General features: G+C 50.9%; 2 protein-coding genes across 2 annotated transcripts; one reads left to right on the plus strand and one right to left on the minus strand.

Annotated features, from left to right (window-relative positions):
- Positions 1-6,931: 6,931 nt before the first annotated feature.
- Positions 6,932-12,179, plus strand: LOC122383543 (protein app1-like). The gene is made up of 4 exons (XM_043370055.1): positions 6,932-7,975; positions 10,247-10,400; positions 10,752-10,894; positions 11,367-12,179. Exons 1-4 carry the CDS (start codon positions 7,392-7,394, stop codon positions 11,521-11,523), a joined length of 1,038 nt encoding a protein of 345 aa, XP_043225990.1. The 5' UTR covers positions 6,932-7,391; the 3' UTR covers positions 11,524-12,179.
- Positions 12,180-12,183: 4 nt separating this feature from the next.
- LOC122383544 (glycine-rich cell wall structural protein 2-like) lies at positions 12,184-15,551 on the minus strand. The gene is made up of 3 exons (XM_043370056.1): positions 14,984-15,551; positions 13,354-13,500; positions 12,184-13,080 (listed from the first exon to the last, which is right to left on the minus strand). The coding sequence occupies exons 1-3, from the start codon at positions 15,176-15,178 to the stop codon at positions 12,520-12,522; spliced, it is 903 nt and encodes a 300-aa protein (XP_043225991.1). The 5' UTR covers positions 15,179-15,551; the 3' UTR covers positions 12,184-12,519.
- Positions 15,552-18,487: the final 2,936 nt, after the last annotated feature.

Genomic DNA, 18,487 nt, shown 5'->3' on the forward strand with positions numbered 1-18,487 from the left:
AATAAGTAAAACTTGTTCTGCAAATGATATAATACTTTTCAACAAACACATTCCAGTGGAAGCTTGAATTTATTTAATCCTTGATATAAAATTGAAAGCCTAACTTTTATTTAATTTTAATTTATTTTATTTATATCTTTTATTTTATTTTAATCAATTTACCAAATCAAGTGGACGAAATCCGAGGAGAAACAAATTTGGAGGGGTAGGTTGGTGCCGCCCACCTGGGCAAAAACTGCGCCCCCTAGTGCTGTGCCCCCTCCGAAATATTTTTCTGGTTGCGCGCCTGATTTCCTGACGAGTGACGCATGACATTTATAGATATACATACGTGCAAGGCTTATGCATACGATAAAGCATATGAAATATGGTGGGTGAAACATTGACCCGACTGCAGGACACGATGAACCTTGATGCTCTCAGCTCTTGCCCAAATATATGTGTCCAGTGATAGTGAGACGACATCACTTATACATCTTAACTTACGGGGAGCGATACATCTTATCTTACGATGAGCGAAGAGTCAGACCGAAGGATCAGGGCCTCCCAAATCCTGCTTACCGAAGGAGGGTACTCGGTCCTATGCATTGCTCTTTACTGATGTTTTTATTTCATTTTACTAGAGTTATCACGGTCAACACGACCGGCAACGGCGAAGCTGAAACTCTAAAGGCGTTGTTGCCGTTGTTTGTCTAGCAATGTCCGATCATTGTTATGCGATTACAGGCTAATAGTAGAGATGTCAATCGGATACCAACTTTTTGGTATACCGATACCAAACCGATACCAACTTGGTATTTGGTATTTCAATCCTAATAAGTTTGGTATTTTGTTGTTTTCATGAACCCTCATTGATGTATAAGAAGCTAAGAAATTGGTAAAAAATTGGTATTTCCCTCATGTTCTTTAGTTGGTTTGGTTTCGGTATTTCTCCACGGTTTTGGTTGGTATTTGGTTTGGTATCGGCATTTCGATTTTCTGTAACTGACATCACTAGCTAATAGGGCTCCGGCTGCATTATTTATGATAGGTACGCTGTTGAGTCATTCTGATCGATAGATCCAATTTCATTTATCGGCTTTTTAACGATGGCTTAACGCCATTCCAAGTCTTTCATTGGGTGAGCAGACATGGAACTCAGCGATGTTGTGTTGTTGGTAACCGTAATCCGTCAGAGTTTCTGATGCAAACTGACGAACTATTTCCCTAGCTCTGGCACAGCTACTTTTTTATCGACATAGATCGACTGAAGTTTGAGGGTTGTTTCATCATCCATTCGACACCGTCGTACACGGTATTGAAGGCATGTTTATCGAGCGCTGATGGACGATGGCTACTGAATTGGAGCTGGATGAACAAAAAGTGATATTAATCGCAACGTTTTCCACATCTCCTCAAGGCTCAATACCACCCCGCATGAATGGCCTGCTATGCTGTATAGTTGGTTCAGTTTAGCCAGTATCGAGCCCTGGCGTCCCAAGGCCACAGCGATCCTTGGTGATGGTCTGACTGGCCGTTCATGAAACTGAATAGGAACTAAGTTGTTCAGAGCTTCTAACCATACAAACATCACGAATGAAGCGTTCGGCGGCGCTGACCACCCCGGCGAACTTTGGTACAATTCAGTCTGTTCTTCGCACGACATCGAGCCACACGCTCAGCTTCTCGGCTGAACATGTCGGCATTTCGCATTTCTGTAATATCCAGCCAACAGTTGATGACAGCAGAGAGTTTCACGCCAGAAGTTGACGAAGACTCGACTCCCAGCCAGCAGCCGTCAGGCCACCAACTTTCTGACCAGCGTCGTGATGGGTCGCCGACCCGTAGGGCTCCGCGCCGATCGTCTGCTCCACCTCCAAACACAGCCCGCGCCGAAGCTCTGAAGACATCAAAGGTCTCGCACGTCAGGCCGCGGGGGTCGGCGCTGCGGCGTGCGGTGGAGCTGGCGAGGGCCGCTCAGGTCGCCGGCGCTCTCTCGCGTCACCCACTGCGCCGGCTGCTGCTGCTGCTCCGCCTGGGAATCACTATGAGTTGTCTGATCCTGACCGGCTACCAGTCTCTCGAGCTGCTGAACCAGTTCTGGACCGAGCCGACTGCCACGGCGTTCTCGCGGCTGCCGGCCGACCGGATGCCGATGCCGTCAGTGACTGTGTGTCCGAACGGCCGCGGTCTAGAGTTCCGTGAGATGCCGCTGAACGAGAGCAGTATGTCCGAGTGGCTGTGGAACCACACGGTCTCCCTGCGCGAGATGGTGGTCCGCTGCGCCCACGACTGCTCCCCAGGTCCGGCCGGACCGCTCGGACTCGCGGACCGGACGGCCGACTCACCGACCGGCGCGTGGCACTCCTGGGCCGTGGACCGCGCCTACAGCACGTGCCACACGTTCACGCCCAACATCAGCATGATAGATCTGTTAGATGTTCAGCGAAAGCAAAGATTCAATCCCATCGAGGCCGCCGAGTGGGATCTGTTTCAGCTTGAAATCCGCATGAAGCCTTCCGGTGACATGTCGAGGATCAGTGCCAGCATATTCTTCCACCGAGCCAACGAGGCGCAGGTGACCAACCCTGGTTTTCTCAGCTTTGAGCCGAGCCCGCGCATCTACCTGGAGCCGGCTGACATCGTCACAGTTCGTCTGCGCTCCGAGCTGACCCAGCGTGAGTCGCTGTACCGCGCCCCGTGCCTCGACCAGGCCGGCTACGACCGCAGTCTGTGCCTGACCCGCTGTCTGTACGACACCCGCGCCGCCCGCTACGGCTGCCGCTCTCCTCAGATGATCGACTCGCACCCTCACCTGCCAGAGTGCCGGCGTCCCGAGGCACTCGAGATGACCCTCACTTTGACTGAGGAAGCCGAGTGTGGGTGCCCACGCGCCTGCCGCGAGCATGTCTTCATCGCTACAGTCAGCGACCGCCAGTACATGGCGCCGCACGAGACCAGCGACATCGGGTACATCCTGGTGCTGGCCGGCCGGCAGCCGCACATGGAGACCACCGAGAGCGCTGCCTACCGCCTGGTCAACCTGCTGAGCGAGGTCGGTGGCTACGTGGGCCTGCTGGTCGGCGTGTCGGTCATGTCGCTGCTGCAGCTGGTGATCGACCTGGCCGAGCGGCTGCACGACTGGTGCCGCCGCGACCGCGTCCTGCCGCTGACCGTGGGATGAGCGGAGCTGAACGGAGCTGAACATCGACGGCTGAGCTGAGCTGACAGCCAGCTGAGATCAGCTCACAGTGCTGGTCCATGGCAGAGCGGAAATGGCAATCGGCTGAGCCGTACGATGCAGAATCGTTAGAAAGAGAAGTTGCACGAAGCAGCCAGTCGATGTGTCTTATTGGTGTCGAGGTATGTTTAATGCACCTGCATATTAGCCCGGCACCGCCTGGGCTATTTCCGTACCCACGACAGCCTGGGGGGGGGGGGGTCGGATCCGACCCCCCCCCCTGTTATCTCGAGAACCAATGGTCGCATCGAGCCCCGCGAGGCGGCGTTCGAAAGGTCTCTACGAGACCTTCCCAAAGCACTCTTAAGATTTTAAGATTGAGGTCAACTTTCGGGTCAAGGTCAGGTCAAAGGTCAAATTCTGGGGTTTTGCATGATTAGGCTTACGGACAGCGGAATCGATAGCTGCTGCTCAAAACTCACCAAAAATGACCTCAAAAGGCCTAGTGAAGGTACCGTGTGCGTATAGGGGTCATACTAAGTACGGGTCAAGGTCAGGTCAGGTCACGAAAGGTCACGGTTTTCACTTTCTGCTACATGGGCGTGCGACACATGTTTTATGGCTTATTTTTCACGCCGAATCCGATGGTAATGGTTATATGTGACCCCAAGTCACTGTGCTGGTGATAAGTGTGCATTGAAAGCATAAAAATCGTTTATACCATACATAACTAAACGAGGGCTGAGAAAAAAGGTCAATTTTTCAACTTTTTATTTTTGACATAAAAATGCATTTTTCTAGACGAACTTTGTCCCAGGAATCTAGTGGTGCCATTTGTTTTCACATGCGATGTTTAGAAGTGCCTCTAATTCACGAAAATGCTTATGACGTCACAATGCTCTATGCATGTTGGAGCTATTTTTTACAATTTAGGGGTCCAAAATCAAGATAGAAAGTTGAAATTTGGGACATCTAATGTTCTAATAGAGCTCTATAACATATATTCCGGTTTTTCGGAAATTCTCAAAATTTTGGATTTTATTAGCTGTTTTCCAAAAAAATGTAGTTTTTTGAATTTTTAGGGGTGAAAACGCATTTTATGGAAAATCCGAGATAGCCATTTTAAATAACTCGTTGAGCTGCGTCTATTCATGTCCTTAATTTGCAATTTGCTTTAAACCCTGATTTTTGGCGATTTTTTAAACATTTACCACTTTTTGACTAAAAACGCCATGTAGTTACATCACTAAAATCGATGTATCTCAAATATTTTTGAAAATTTTTTCTTAAAAATTGCACAAAAGACGTCAAATCGATGGGGGAGAAGATATGCCAAGTTTCAAGTTGATAGTGTAAGCGGTTCTTGAGTTATTCAAGAAAAACGGAGGGGGGGTCAGATCCGACCCCCCCCCCCCCCAGGCGGTCGCGGGTTTTAAACTCCTTTCCGCTGCCGGTCGAGCGTCTTACTTGCTACTATAAGCAGCGACGTAAATCACAAACAGTTTGTGACAAAAGATGACTGATGTGTTACACAGAACTATAAAGTGACGCAGCGTGATAAATAAAAGTTTTATTGTGGCTACTGTTTTGCAGCCTTATGATATGCGTAAGTTGTCAATTTAAAATCACGTGTGCTAAGAGGCATGTGTGCAGCTGTGATAGTGAGCTCTCAGCACGCACACACTATAATCTGTCAAAATAAAGCTCTCGATCATTCAATTTGCATGAAAAATACACCTCCAAAACATGAGCTCCCGCCAGCAAGAAGGTAATCAGTACCTTAAGGTGCATTATATAACGTCATGCAAATAAAACATGCGTCTTCTCGCTATCACGTAGTTTGTTATGTAAGATAATCGAAATACCCTTCCGGAGCATGCATTTGCTTTGTTTCTTTTCTGGAACATGGTCGGACTCGGATGACGAGTCACTCCCTAGTTACAGCCACACCTATACTCACATCGTCAGTTGTTTGTGCCTACCGACCTGTAATCCGGCGTTTGTAACGGTACGTCTGCGTGAGGCCAGTCGCTCCACCCCATCAGCCTTTTTAGCTCTGTTACTTCCTGTCAGAACGAGGAACGTGCTGGTTGGAACGACTTGGAAAACACGAAGAAGTGAGCGATTCTGTGGCAGGTACTGGTAAACCCAATAACAGAGTCCGGTACGATTTGAATTATATATTCTGAAGGACAGTGATGGACGGAATGGATGAGGGGTGCATTTCTGTAGGACAGACTGTAGCGCGGACGGTGAGGGATGGTGTCAGGCCAAGGTTAGCGTCCGCCCCCGTCGGCTATTGTTGGCTCACGTTCGTCACACCAACTGACCGCCAATGTCACGGCCTGACACACACGGCGAGTGACCACCGGTGTCAGGGGGCGACACGGTCCGGCGAGCCGGCCGCCGCGCCGGTCTCCCGCACTTGACCCCGAGCCGCCCCTGTCGACCTAGCCCGCCCCCGCCCCCGACCTAGCTCCGCCCTCCCGCGCCGTTTCCGCTGACGCCTCTACACCGTCCCCGCGTTTGGATTGATGGGAGACTGGTGACGCTACATTGACGTCATCCTGCACCGATGAGGGGTCGTCGGCTCGACCTGTGTGACCCCTCCCGGGCCGCGACCGCTGTTCCACACCGTTGGAGCCTTTTGTCGCAAAGCTGGAACGCTTTGTACGGTGTGTAATATCCCGGTTATGGGCTGACGGAAAACCGGCGTCGAAGCGGGCCATGAAAAGCGAGATGCGTCAGCGTGTGTCGGCGCAAAGCATTACTAGTTATAGCCCGCGGCGACAGTGTTCCCCGCTATGAATGCTAATTACGGTGACCCAGTATGTTTCCATGTGTGATAGCAGTGCTGTTGGCCGTTGGGCGTATGTTCTGGGCAGCGGAATACGGGGTCATGCTTTGACATGGTCCTACATCGCATCTCTGAACAATATATTTATGTTGTTTAAAAATAATATGCACAATGTTTCTATAGCGGCTTCAATTACACAATGTTGTTTTATGGTTACATATGTAAGACGTTTTTCAAAGCAAAAACGAGTCGCATTTGTAGCGTCGTGTTTATTAAGCATACTCAAATTTCATATCGCCCGATAATAAGGGAATTAATCGGCAGCCGCAAGTTTGTGTTCAGTAGCTGAAACGCTATTCATTAAAATTGTGCCTTTTTAATCAAGCAAACCTGGGTTGTCGGGAAGGCAAGAAAGACTGAAATATTTCCGGTGCTACAGCAAAATAGAGCATGTTTTGCTCATACGCAACGGAAGCTTCAAAGAGCGTCACTGGCCCAAACAGTAGCCTTGGTGGCGGCGGTGGGGCGGAGTTTTGCTACGGATAGGGCCACTGGTGTGTGACAGCGCGAGACGTGCAGTGGCGCTGGCGTGACGATGAGTGACGCAGGCAGCGTGACGACGAGTGGCGCAGCCGACGCCGTCCGTGGCCGCTGAATGGGCTCCTTAAACGCCGCAGATCCGCGCTGCCAACCCGAGCGTCTCTGGAAACGCCTCTCTGCGGAACCGATGGGCAATTTTAGCCTGTATGGCCCGGCTCTTTTATGTCGATGCAAGCAGTTTGCGGAAGTCCACACCGCGAATTGTGCTATGGTTACTGCGTAGTTCAAGGCGTAGGTCATGGTTTTACGTGTTGCTGGACACTTAGGAATATGACAGCTTATTTCCGCTTGCTTGAATCTTATGTGTGTTATTTAGGCACGTGTGTCATGAAAGTGTGATTTGCATCGCTAGCTGAAATGGGAAAGGAATTTATGACTATCGTATGACGTGATTTGCAAAACAGATAGGTTTATAAAGAAATAACGATGAGATTTCTTTACTGTCTTTTGAAGTTACTGAAGAAAGCTTAAATATCGGTGATTAAATTGAAACAAATTTGACGTCTATTTTGCACAAACGGTAAAAAAGTCATTTGGCCTTCGGAATCACGCGTTTTTATCACTCTTCATCCGGTTTCCTCCAGTCAACAACAGCAGCAACTCTACGTTACAAACACCACTTCCGCCAACACGGCTGGCCACCTCCCCCACCCCGCCATGGCCCTGACAACATTCCTGCACATCGCAGCCGTCAAAAAATGTATCGGCGGTCGGCGATCACAAGCGGCACGTAGCCACCCCGCCGACCGGCCGGCGCGTGTGTGCTGTGTGGCGCTACATAAACAGCACAGGCTGCCGGCAGACCGGTAACTCTCTGCTGCCTCCGCCGCCAGCATGATCTCTCCGTCTGTGATCTCTGCCGTTCTTCTGGTGGCGGTGCTCAGCGCCGGAGCGGCCGCCGCGCCCGCCAGTGCCAACACGAGCGTCCCCACCCGCCCGCGGGGGCCCGTCGGTCGCGCCGGGCCGCCACGGAGGACCCGCTCCTGTGACCCGGCCATAGTCCTGTGCGTGGAGACCGAAGCCGACGCGGGCTACTCGCCCGGTTACCAGCAGCCGCGGTTCTACTCGGTGGGCAGGGTGCCCTACGTGCCGGTGGTCCCGGCGGCGCCGCCCGTGCCGCGGTTCCGCCTGCTGCCGCCACCGGTCCCGGTGAGGCCGGTCCTCCCTCCGCCCGTGGTGGCCGTCATCCCGCCGCCGCCCGTCATCCCGCCACCGGCTGACGTACGCGTCATCGAGCCCTCGGTGCGGCTGGTGCCGCTGCCGCCGTTCGAGCCACCGCGGGCCGTCCCGGTCCTCCCTCAGCAGATCGTCTCTGTGATTCGACAGCCGACAGTTTCCGTGATCCGACAGCCGACAGTCTCTGTGGTCCGACAGCCGTATGTCCCACGAACGCGACTCTTCCCAACGTACCCAGACACGTGAGTACGCACTCTTGAGTCCTTAAGCTGACCTTAGGTGAAGTGAAATGAAGGACTTTGTAGGGATTATAGATGATCGAAGCATGATGAGATGATGGTAAAAACAATGCCAAATGATAATGCAGAAAAACTGCTGCCGTTTCTGCACGAAAGTCTATTTTGATGGTTTCTGCTACCTATGAGGTAAAATCGTTGATATGTATAATGGCATTGTAGCGAAAGGATTATAAACTAAAGACCTATATGGGATGCTCGTTTTCTTTCTATAAAATTGCACGCCGATTTGTAAAAAAAGGTCGAAATCGACATCAATTGATCTTTGATGGCCTCTGGTAGCCTGACCGGTTGACTGACTTAAAGATAACCTGCATTATTTTTTAAACAATTTTGACACTTTTTCAAACACCACTTTCTTGTCGTGACGTGACATAGCGGCCGAGTTAACGGCTCAAACATCCTTCCCCAAAAGAGCGCGGAAATGCGAGAGTTCCAGTTGGTTTATTCACCGGCGATTGTGCTTTTATCTGTTACCGATTTCTTATTATCCAGAACCGATTAACTTGTGAACTTATTTGCTTGTTTATACAGTCATGGTGATAGGCCCACATACAATATGTAAGGCGAATCTTTTAACCCACGAGCCGCTGGGGGGGGCATAAAGTTGCCCCCCCCCTTTACGTTTTGTGGAATATCTCCGAAACCTGATAAGCTACGAACGTGAAACTTGGCATAGCTTCAAATGAATACCTAGGCAATGTTTGGAGAAAGTTTGGTGGCTGTAGCACCAAAGATGACGTCACAGTGACGTCATAAAGTTTTGTCGTTTTCCGATATGGACCGTTTCTGATGACGCTGAGCATGAAACTCAACTGCAAATGAACTAGACAGCACCTGCTGTCATCCTAAAACATCTAAGCACACTTCCATCTAGTTCCTGACCAATAATCGGCTCTTTATATTCGGTCCCATACATCTGATGTATCGTGAGGAAACTGAGAGTCGCAAATCTATAATTTGGCTTATGACGTCACTGTGACGTCATTTCAAATGGGATCGACACCAAATTTGGACACAACCTCGGCTAGGTATTCAGAAAGACGTGTGCAAAGTTTCGCTTCTCTATCTCTTCGCGTTGCGACGATATCGTCGCGGAAGTAAAGGGGGGGCAACTATATGCCCCCCCCCCCCCCCCCAGCGGCCGGCGGGTGGCGCGGAGGCCCAGCGGCCGCCGGGTTAAATGTTGCGCAACTGCAGCTTCATTACCGGTGTTTGGCCTTGGACCCTGTCTTCCCCAGGCACCTGAATGCAGTTGGTCCTTAACTGCCTGTTTCCTCTCTGTGATGCACGCCACATTTACGACGCTTTTGTTTTCAAACTGCTTTCATTTATGCTGCCGTTTAGAATAAGGCGTCTTTGTGATTTTTCCGCTTCAAGAAATACAACGTTATTGAAATAGTGCAATTAGTGAGACAACGAACTTATAAATGCATTGTTTACTAATACAGATGCATAAAAAGCGTGTTCTTTGCATCATTTAGGCTTATATGTAGTTTTTGCTAATAGTACTTTTAACCTGCTTTTGATGTTTCTTTTCTTTAGTTTGAGAGAAAAATTCAGCCCCGAACCCACCCCGAGATTCCGAGTTTCAATGAAAACGTCTAATCCCGCTGGCAAACCCGCGCGGTGTTTAGACGTCTCAATTGGGACGACTAGTGGAATGACTTCCGTTCGTTCGTTCTACCAGCAGGGATAGTTTAGAAACTCTCCCTCCACAATCTATACGGCCTCCAACGTCAATTGATCTCCCGCCGTATAGGTCAATCTATACGGTCACTCGAAGAAGAGAGTTGGACGGACATGCGCTCCTTCTACCAGTCGGGACAGTTTAGAACTCTCCTTGGTTCATGATCTCTATACCGTTGATTAGAGAGGATGAACCATAATTATATGGTTCATCTAACTCGCGTTCTCTCCCGCTGACAGACGGGTGCAGGCGCCCAGTCGTCCGGACATCCGCTCCTTTTACCAGTCAGGATAATAACAACTCTCCCTGGTTTACAGTGGGATTCTCTAACCATAACGATCTCTCCCGCTGACAGACGGGTGCAGGCGCCCAGTCGTCCGGACATCCGCTCCTTCTACCAGTCGGGACAGTTACACAATTCTTAAGAATAGTGATTGACTTAATTGAAAAGTCCCAACCTTCGGATACAGCTCCCCTTGGTTTACGGTGGGGTTCTCTAACTACATAACGTCCTCTCCGACTGGCAGACGGGTGCAGGCGCCCAGTCGGCCGGACATCCGCTCGTTCTACCAGTCGGCCGTGCAGGTGGGAGAAGGTGTGGTCCACCTGGGCGGCAGGACGGCCGAGCTCATCTGCGACTTCACCACCAACGGGCCCTACCCCAGCTCCGACATCCTCACCGTAAGCAACAATCGGTCTGATCTACGTCTTGGCTAGTGAATGGGTTTTGGAGAGTCAAATTCATACTGAACTACAAACCCATATCATAGTTCTTCGTCTTGTCTCGGTCTGAAATCTGTTTATCCGTAATAAGGTGACATATAATCGTAGAAGTGTGTTATCTAAGCTTTGCGTTTTTTTTAAACAGCTAATTGCGCTTTTGTACAGTAACTGTGGGACAAAGAACTATGTATGCAGAGGTCTATGTGTCGTATCAATAGATCAGTTCGAGAAGAACGTTTCCCTCGTATTTTATCGTTCCTGCGAACGTTCCCACGGCGTCCGCTGCTCACTGACCCCTGTGTCACACAGGACGTGGTGTGGCAGAGGCTGGGTAACGATGACGTCTACCTGAACACCCCGATGGCCTCGGGATCGGAGAACGTGCTGTACTGTCCCAGCGACTACGTCGTACCGCCCCCGGTCAACTACGACTTCAACGTCGTCGGCACCAGGTTAGGGGCGGGAAGAGTTTTCTGTCGGCGTCAGGTCAAGGGCGGGGGAAGGGGGGGCTCCTGTCGGCATGAGGCCAAAGGCGGGGAGGGGTTTCTATCAGTACCAGGTCAGAGGCGGAGAGGGGTTTCTGTCGGCACCAGATCAGAGGCGGGACGGGATTTATGTCGGAACCAGGTCATGGACGGGTGGGGTTTTTATGACTGTCGATGGTTGCCAAAAGGGCCGAACTAGATTTTCGCTAACGCTACAGTGGGCAATTTGGTTACCGAATTGTGATGTTGATTTTCATTCACCTACATCCTATACATCCTCCATGGGCAGGCATTGAGCTCCTTACAGCCAAAAAAGGCACCAGCTTTCAAAATAAAAATTTATTAGAAATATGTGTGCTATGTCGGTCTTGTGCAATATGCATATCTATCAACAGACTGTCACTACAATAATGCGGTTCTTTTTCTCGGCTTACCGCAGGACAAGCCTGGTGATTCAGAACTCCAGTTCACGAGACTACGGCACCTATCGGTGTTACGCCACCCGCGTCAACCGGCTGAATCCCGACGACCGGCATCCAGTCTACATGGAGATCCAGTTCGCTGCCAACTCGCCCCGTACTGGACTGGTGGGGTGAGGATCCGCCAGAGCGAGGGAACGTCCTTCCTTGACCAGGGAGTAGGCGTGCTTAGGTACTGCATGGTGTTCAGTGCGTGTTCGTGCGTTTGTAAAAGACATGGAAGAGTCGTGAGATATTTGGAGGGCACGATGGGATAGGGATAAGATTGTTACCAAAAGTGTCGATAGAAGCTGAAAATGCTCTCTTCTATCTCTAGTTAATACTACCGGCCAACAACTAGGCAGCGCTCGTCTTCCACTGGCACGGATAACTTTTGTATGTACCTTTGCTTCCTCCATGAACTGGGCAAGTGACGCTTGAATATGCTATCTGCGCTTGATGATATTTTGTTTGGTCTATGCGAATGCTACGTGCTTACTGCTTATATTCTCGCTTGTTCTTTTGTTTGAATGCTGCGATATAGCTCGGTGTTAAAGAAGTTGACATAACAAACTCATAGTTAGTCACATGCAGTTTGTATTCATAGTCATAATTGCTACATAAAAAAGCATGCGTAGCGTGCCCAAAAGGAAATCGATGACGCTTCCATAAACTGCACGCATGGAGATTCCGGTCTAATTCATCACATGACCCGGTTTGTCGTTTCGTCACTTTCTGCATGTTGCTTTTGTGCTATTTGGACATTTTTTGTGATAATACATAAGACGTCGCTTTAGCATTTTTTATTCATCTACTGCATTTATTCCTCTACCTCAGGCATCTCGTATGTTCTCACAGTCATCTGCGACTTTTTCGGAACACAAAACCGACGGCAGATATTTACAGCATTAATTGACCATCGAACACCGGTGACTGACCCAACATATCGATACCTCTCCGCCACTTTAAGGCAGCAGCAAAGGCACTCTTTAATGCCGCTATATAAAAGTACAAAGCTCCCCTCCTCCGTTTACAGCGAGGCTGATTGGTCTGTCCGCACAATTCAGTGGTCGTTCTGCTCTCCAAGCCTGCTGGAGAGCAGTGAACACTCGCTGAGGGCCGCATCCTCCGCCCCTAGGCCTCCTTCTTGTCTGACGACTCGGTCTTGGTCTTCGCCGCTTCATCTCCGTCAACCACGCGGTCCGGCTCGGTCTTGGAGAGAGCGCTGCGCCGGTACCCCCAGCCGCCCCAGCCGCTGCCCCAGCCGCTACCCCAGCCGCTGCCACTACCCCAGCTGCCACTGCTACCCCAGCTGCCGCTGCCCCAGTTGTCGCTACCGCGATAATCCACCTCCATGTAGACCATATCGCCTCGGCCGTAGCTGGACCATCCGCGCACCTGGGCGTAGCAGCGGTACCTGCCGGCGTCGTAGGGCCGCGGGTCGGAGAGGGTCAGCGTGCTGACGTCCCCGGATGTGGTGACCCAGCCGGCCACCACGCCGCTCGGGTAGTACCCGCCCGGGTAGTGACGGTCCACGTCCCGGTAGCTGCCGCCGCCACAGCCCCGGGAGCCGCTGCAGCCGCCATAGTAGCCCCCGCTGCCGCCGCCGCTGCTGCCGTAGTAACCGTCGTTGTTGCCGTAGTAGCCGCCGCCGCTGCCGTAGTAGTTGTCGCGCACCTTCTTCCAGACCACGTTCTGTAGAACGTGGAAAGATGTTATAATGACGAGGTTGTACTTAGCAGTACCTAGGAGTTAGGACGTATTTAGGCTCAATGCTTTTTGGACTTTGCCAGCAATGTCTGAAAACATTCCAAGATATCGGGCCTGTCTTTCCTTGTATGATTAAAAACATTGCAAAAATAACGAACATGATGCAGCAATATTTTGCAGGAAACAATCTAAGCTGCTAAGCAATGAAGTTCTTACATAATATATCATTTATTTGATATATTCATTATTCATTCTCACCTCAATCCTCTCGTCGTAGCCGAGCCGTCCGTCTCGTCGGAAGTCGCAGATGAGCTCGGCCCCTTCGTATCGTCCCCGGTAGCGCACCCGGCCGCGGCCCACGTAGCGGGCCCGCTCGTAGTAGCCACCGGTGCCGTAGTAGTCATTCTGTCGGAGCAGAGTGGGGTCAGCGTGACGGGCAGGGGTGGACTGGGTGGAGACGGGGTGGCGGAGCAGCGACAGGGTGAAACAATGCCGACACAAAATTGTAGGCACAATTTGTTTTATGTGCTAATTTAGTTTGTAAGCACATGCAACTCCATTTGAGATTTTAATATGAGCTGAAATGCAAAGTAAATCATAGAGTGTCGTATGGCGTGACGCTCATGCAGCAGCATGGTTTTCGACCATTACGAAGGGGTACTGCGCTTCGCTGCCGACAAGACTTCCAATGTCAACCTCGTTGAAGTGTGAAGCTAAAATTTGTCAAATCAGGGTGATATCCTAAGTTCTGCTTCAAAAACCGGGACCAGGAATGACGCAGTGTTGGTCGTTTCCTCCTCGCCGTTCCGCGCGCGACAGCGGCTCAGTGGCTCGGCCTCATGCTCGTGTCACGCGCAGACAGCCCCTGTCCTTGGACTGCGTGCAGTTCATGGCAGCAGCGCCGCTCGTGATCACGATTCGGCGCCGCGCCTCGGTTCAGGGGGTGGCCACAATACACCGCCGGGTCGATGGGCTCGGCTGGTCAGGGGCCAGTGCGATACTGCCGGGTGTGGCCAGCACTCAGGAACAGCACAAACAGACTGAGTGGGAGTGAGCACAGACAATGACCGCTGGACGACGGCCTGTCCGGCGCTACTCGGGGTTACCCAGTTCACTGACAGTGCGAGCTACTCTGAGTTTGTGGCAGCTGCATTTAGTGCATTGACAACCGTTCATGTGGCTGAACAATTGAACAGAGTCTGCACCGATCTGCAACCTTGTCAGCCGTACATTTTGACACAAGTATAACAGGATCAAAGCGATGCTCTATCAACAGTGTTTGTGGTTTCCTGGTCGCTAGTGTTGAAAGGAACGTTTAGATAACCACTCATTAGATACGCTAGGGTGACTTTAAAGGCTCTTCGTGTTTTCACACTCAATCGGCTTCTATCCGCTCGTCTATTAGCGTGCACGTGTATCCATTACGCAAAGCAATTTTAAATTACATGCTACTGATGGTGTTTTGGAAACACAAAGTGATTAAATAACTTCAACTGAATTTCTGTTTCATGACAGCCACGAACTCCTGTTTCAGGGTTCACTAAAAGCAAAAAATCTGCAAATACCTTTCCGGTTTCATCACAAAACTCCCTCGAGCTTCCAGGCTCAGAAGTTAGGTCTACCATCTGGCTTAGAACTCACCAAGCGGCTCAGAACTGACATCGTTTGGCTCAGAACTCTGATCGTCTGCTAATAACTCACCTTGTCTGCTCAGAACTCAACCCATCCCTCAGAACTGACCTGGTGACTGCTCTAAACACACCTCGTCAACTCAGAACTCACCTCGTCTTCTGGGAAGGAATTCGCCCAGCGGGATTTCAGAACTCACCTCATCTGCCCAGAACTCATCTCGTCTGCTCAGATATCATCTCGCCCCCTGAGAACTCACCCAGCGACTGCCGGTACCCCAGCTGGTGTCTCCGCAGCGGTAGAGGTAGCCCTGTCGGTCGCGACAGTAGCCGCCGCCGGTCCGTCCGGAGCCCCAGTCTCTGCCGTTGCCGCCCCAGGAGGCCTCTCCGCCGCCGAGCCAGTGGCCCACGGATAGGGAGAGCAGGGCGGTCGCCACCAGCATGGTCGCCAGCATCCTGACGGTCTGAAGGGGACGGCGCTGGCGCAGCGACTGACCCGACACGTCCCAGGCACGGACGGCACGGCACGCGAGACAATTACGCGGCGCACAATGTGATGCGCTAATATGCGGCTATACCGACGGCAGGCGGTGGCCTTGGTCAGGACGGGACGGGCCGGACGGGGCGGCACGTGCCGGTGTCAGCGCGGGTCAAACTGTCCGACAGCGCGGCGCTGGTTTGACAGGAGCGACGAGCGGATGCCGGGACGGGTGAGGTCGCTGATGACAGGTGTGTTCGGATGTAGAGGATGTCTCTAACTCGGCGCTGGGTTTGTGGAAGACTGGCTCGTTTCACTGCTCCTTGCAGGAGGATGGGAAGGTGCCTTCGTCGCGGCGGCGCAAACAATGAGTCCCTCCGGCAGCAGGCAGACTTTATCACGCATCCTGTGGCGGCGAGGTCATCGCGCTCGTGGCTCGCACAATACCCTATCCGGCGGCGTCGCTTCTTTACGCTACTCGCGCGGGCATCGGCACGGCACGCCCCAAGGCCACTCTCCTCCGACAGTCGTGAGTGCGGCCACCTGCCCCACCCGACCGGCCAAAAAACCGGACCAGCCCCCGCCACTACCTCTTTCATGGTACCCAGAGACCATGAACATTTTTGGCCGCCGGAGGCCATGCTGCAAGGGTCATGTTGCACGCTGTGACCGAAGCGCCCTTCATGACGGCCAGGTCATCTCCGTCTAGCGGTTTCATTGAAGAGTCTGAATGGCGGCGCGCGGTCCAGAAATGAGGCGTTAGCTCCGCCTCCTTCCTCCGGAACTCGTCATCAGCTCTCAGAGCGAGTTTCTGACATTTTCACGGCCAGCGATCTCACACAATGTGCTGTGCACTGCAGCGCTGGCATTAATCACGCTGGCTGCTGCGGCGCTGCCTTTATGATAACGACTGCAGAATTGTTGCAGATAAAAATAATTCAATGTCAGGATATTTTCTGCTAAAAGAAACTATAATACCTATTTACTTCCTAGTTAGATGAAGGTTGCCGAGGAGTAGGTAAATTGCGATTCAAGGTGGAAGATAGCTTGGTGGAATGTGGCTGGTAGGTATTGTTTACAAATAGGATGATGTAGGTAAGGTAATTGCATTATTTTAAAATCAGTGACCTGTTTTGACCTGACCTTGACCTTAAAAATCCTTTTTTATGATTTTAGCGCCAGAGCTCAAAGTGTGAATACATGCTTCATTTGACCTTTGACCCTACATTGACAGGTCATGTGACCTCAAATTCCAAATTTCAGGATTGCATCTGATGCGTCTCGGTGAGGCCTTACCAACGCCGCCTCTCGCGTCCCGCTACGGTGCTTCTTTTTGAAGATAACATGGTGGGCGTTAAGCGCCCCCCCCCCCTGCTCAGCCAATAATGGCGTTCGGCTTTAGGCTCAGTCAAGCGCGGGTTAAAGGTAGTGTGCCACCTTTGAAAGATTTCCCGTTTTATTTTTCCTAGGATAAGAAGCTTCTGTTTTTACCTAATATCGCAAAAAAAAATCAAAAATGGGCCTGGAATAGTGCCTTTTTCGCCTAAAAGTTTATCGGTTTTTAGATATGTATAACAACTGTAGTGGGCTCACCTGCAAACAGGCGTCGGGCAACAATCGCGAATGCGGCGCACTTGTGACAATAAGCAAAGGTCATTATAGTGTTACGACCATACGACGTACGGGAATGAGTTATCAGCTGTCTAATCGTAGACAACACAATGTCGAGCCTTAAACTGTAAGCCTGTATTGGTATTGTTTCTTAAATTTGGCTGTCGAACATTAATTTGTGGTTTGAAATATGATTTTATGTAAAATAATTGATATGAAACAGCCGTCTCTTAAGTTATGACCCCATTACACCACACGCAAGTGGCAGAAATGACAATGATCAGCTGACGCATTTTTCTTGGCCGAAGTCAGAGCGCGCGGCCCGACGCACCACGCGTATTTGGAAATTCCGACCTCGACGAGCATCAGAAGCCACCTAACAGGCGTGTTCGAAACCGCAGGAGATGATGATGAACGGGTTTATCGAAACTTGATTGGATGAGCCTATCGGTAATAGCGATTTTAGTGTGTGCATTTATTGTTCATAGTGGTGTGAAATGTGGTTGGGGTACGACCGACAACCCGTCTGGGCGAATTTCGCACTGGGGTACTCAAAATTTGAAGAATTTAAGACGTTTCCATAAGTTTTGAAGGTATGGATAAGTTCTAAAAATCCGGTTCTCCTTATCCGGGTCATTAACTCCATATGGTCCAAGAAAGCTGGCACACTACCTTTAAGACTCGCATCTCCGGTGGCATAACCCACCCAGCCGCTCAAACGGCTACCGAAACACGCTCCTATATATCTCGAAGCTGCCCTCGACACGGTTACCCGGATGTCGAAAGCGTCAGCCCGGATCAATAGAGTGTGATCAAGGATGAGGATTACGTATAGGCCCTGGAGATTAGTGGGCCGGATATCACTTAGTACCGGTCATTAGCAGCAGTCATTAATTGTAGCATACATAGGTATCGTAGCATTAATAGGCATTCATGTTCTACATTTCGACAGTTCCCAGCAAGAACATCCGAAGTGTCAAATTTTTCGAAATTGAGATTTTTATACGATGTTCTTGCTGGGAACTGTCGATGTAACTATTACTTCGCTAACATGTCTCGTCGTCTATGAGGCTCCACTGGCACGTTCCCTGTCGCCACCGCGCCGGTCCGTTAGGTCCTGCTCGATCGCCCGCGGTGCTATCGACCTCCAGGCGGGTGTGGGTCAGAGTGCAGAGGTCACAGCGCTGACACCGCCCGTCACTGTGTCGGTCCTTGTCGGCCGGGGCCGCTGGTGCCGGGGGGGGGGCACACCGCAGTGCAGTGGATGGAGAGACGACATTGACCGTTCAATGACGTGTAGCGGAGCTGCTAGTTACTGTTAGTAACTGTGTAGAACAGTCGCTGCCCTGGGTGGAGTGCATGAGTGCGATTGGACTGGATATTACAGATGGCGTAATATGGCTTCACACAACCGGTTAATGGATGAATGGAGTGATCTGAATCCGAATGGGTTCCTAACTTCCTATCGGGTCCCTGTCGGATCCCACGTATGCCTATACTGATTGGACTTGGACCAGCAAACCATAACTTATTATTTGTACCTATCAAGTTTTCGCATACGAGTAGCTGGCCATCGTCTAACTTCTACGAGCAGCGACATTTATCTACCATCCCTAAACTCTTGTCTGATGCTCTCAGTAGAAACGGGCGTCGAGGATAAGTAAACGCATTGAAA

Source organism: Amphibalanus amphitrite, unplaced genomic scaffold, assembly GCF_019059575.1.
Source record: "Amphibalanus amphitrite isolate SeventyFive unplaced genomic scaffold, NRLGWU_Aamphi_draft 000167F_arrow, whole genome shotgun sequence".
Classification (NCBI taxonomy): domain Eukaryota; kingdom Metazoa; phylum Arthropoda; class Thecostraca; order Balanomorpha; family Balanidae; genus Amphibalanus; species Amphibalanus amphitrite.

Bases quoted from the DNA above. Each gene is read 5' to 3' on its own strand.
- LOC122383543 (XM_043370055.1), top strand. From the start codon at position 7,392: ATGATCTCTCCGTCTGTGATCTCTGCCGTTCTTCTGGTGGCGGTGCTC. The intron at 10,401-10,751 runs GTAAGCAACAAT...TGTGTCACACAG, and splicing joins CCAGCTCCGACATCCTCACC to GACGTGGTGTGGCAGAGGCT. The intron at 10,895-11,366 runs GTTAGGGGCGGG...GGCTTACCGCAG, and splicing joins TTCAACGTCGTCGGCACCAG to GACAAGCCTGGTGATTCAGA.
- LOC122383544 (XM_043370056.1), bottom strand. From the start codon at position 15,178: ATGCTGGCGACCATGCTGGTGGCGACCGCCCTGCTCTCCCTATCCGTG. The intron at 13,501-14,983 runs GTGAGTTCTCAG...CTGCTCCGACAG, and splicing joins GGGGTACCGGCAGTCGCTGG to AATGACTACTACGGCACCGG. The intron at 13,081-13,353 runs GTGAGAATGAAT...CACGTTCTACAG, and splicing joins GCTACGACGAGAGGATTGAG to AACGTGGTCTGGAAGAAGGT.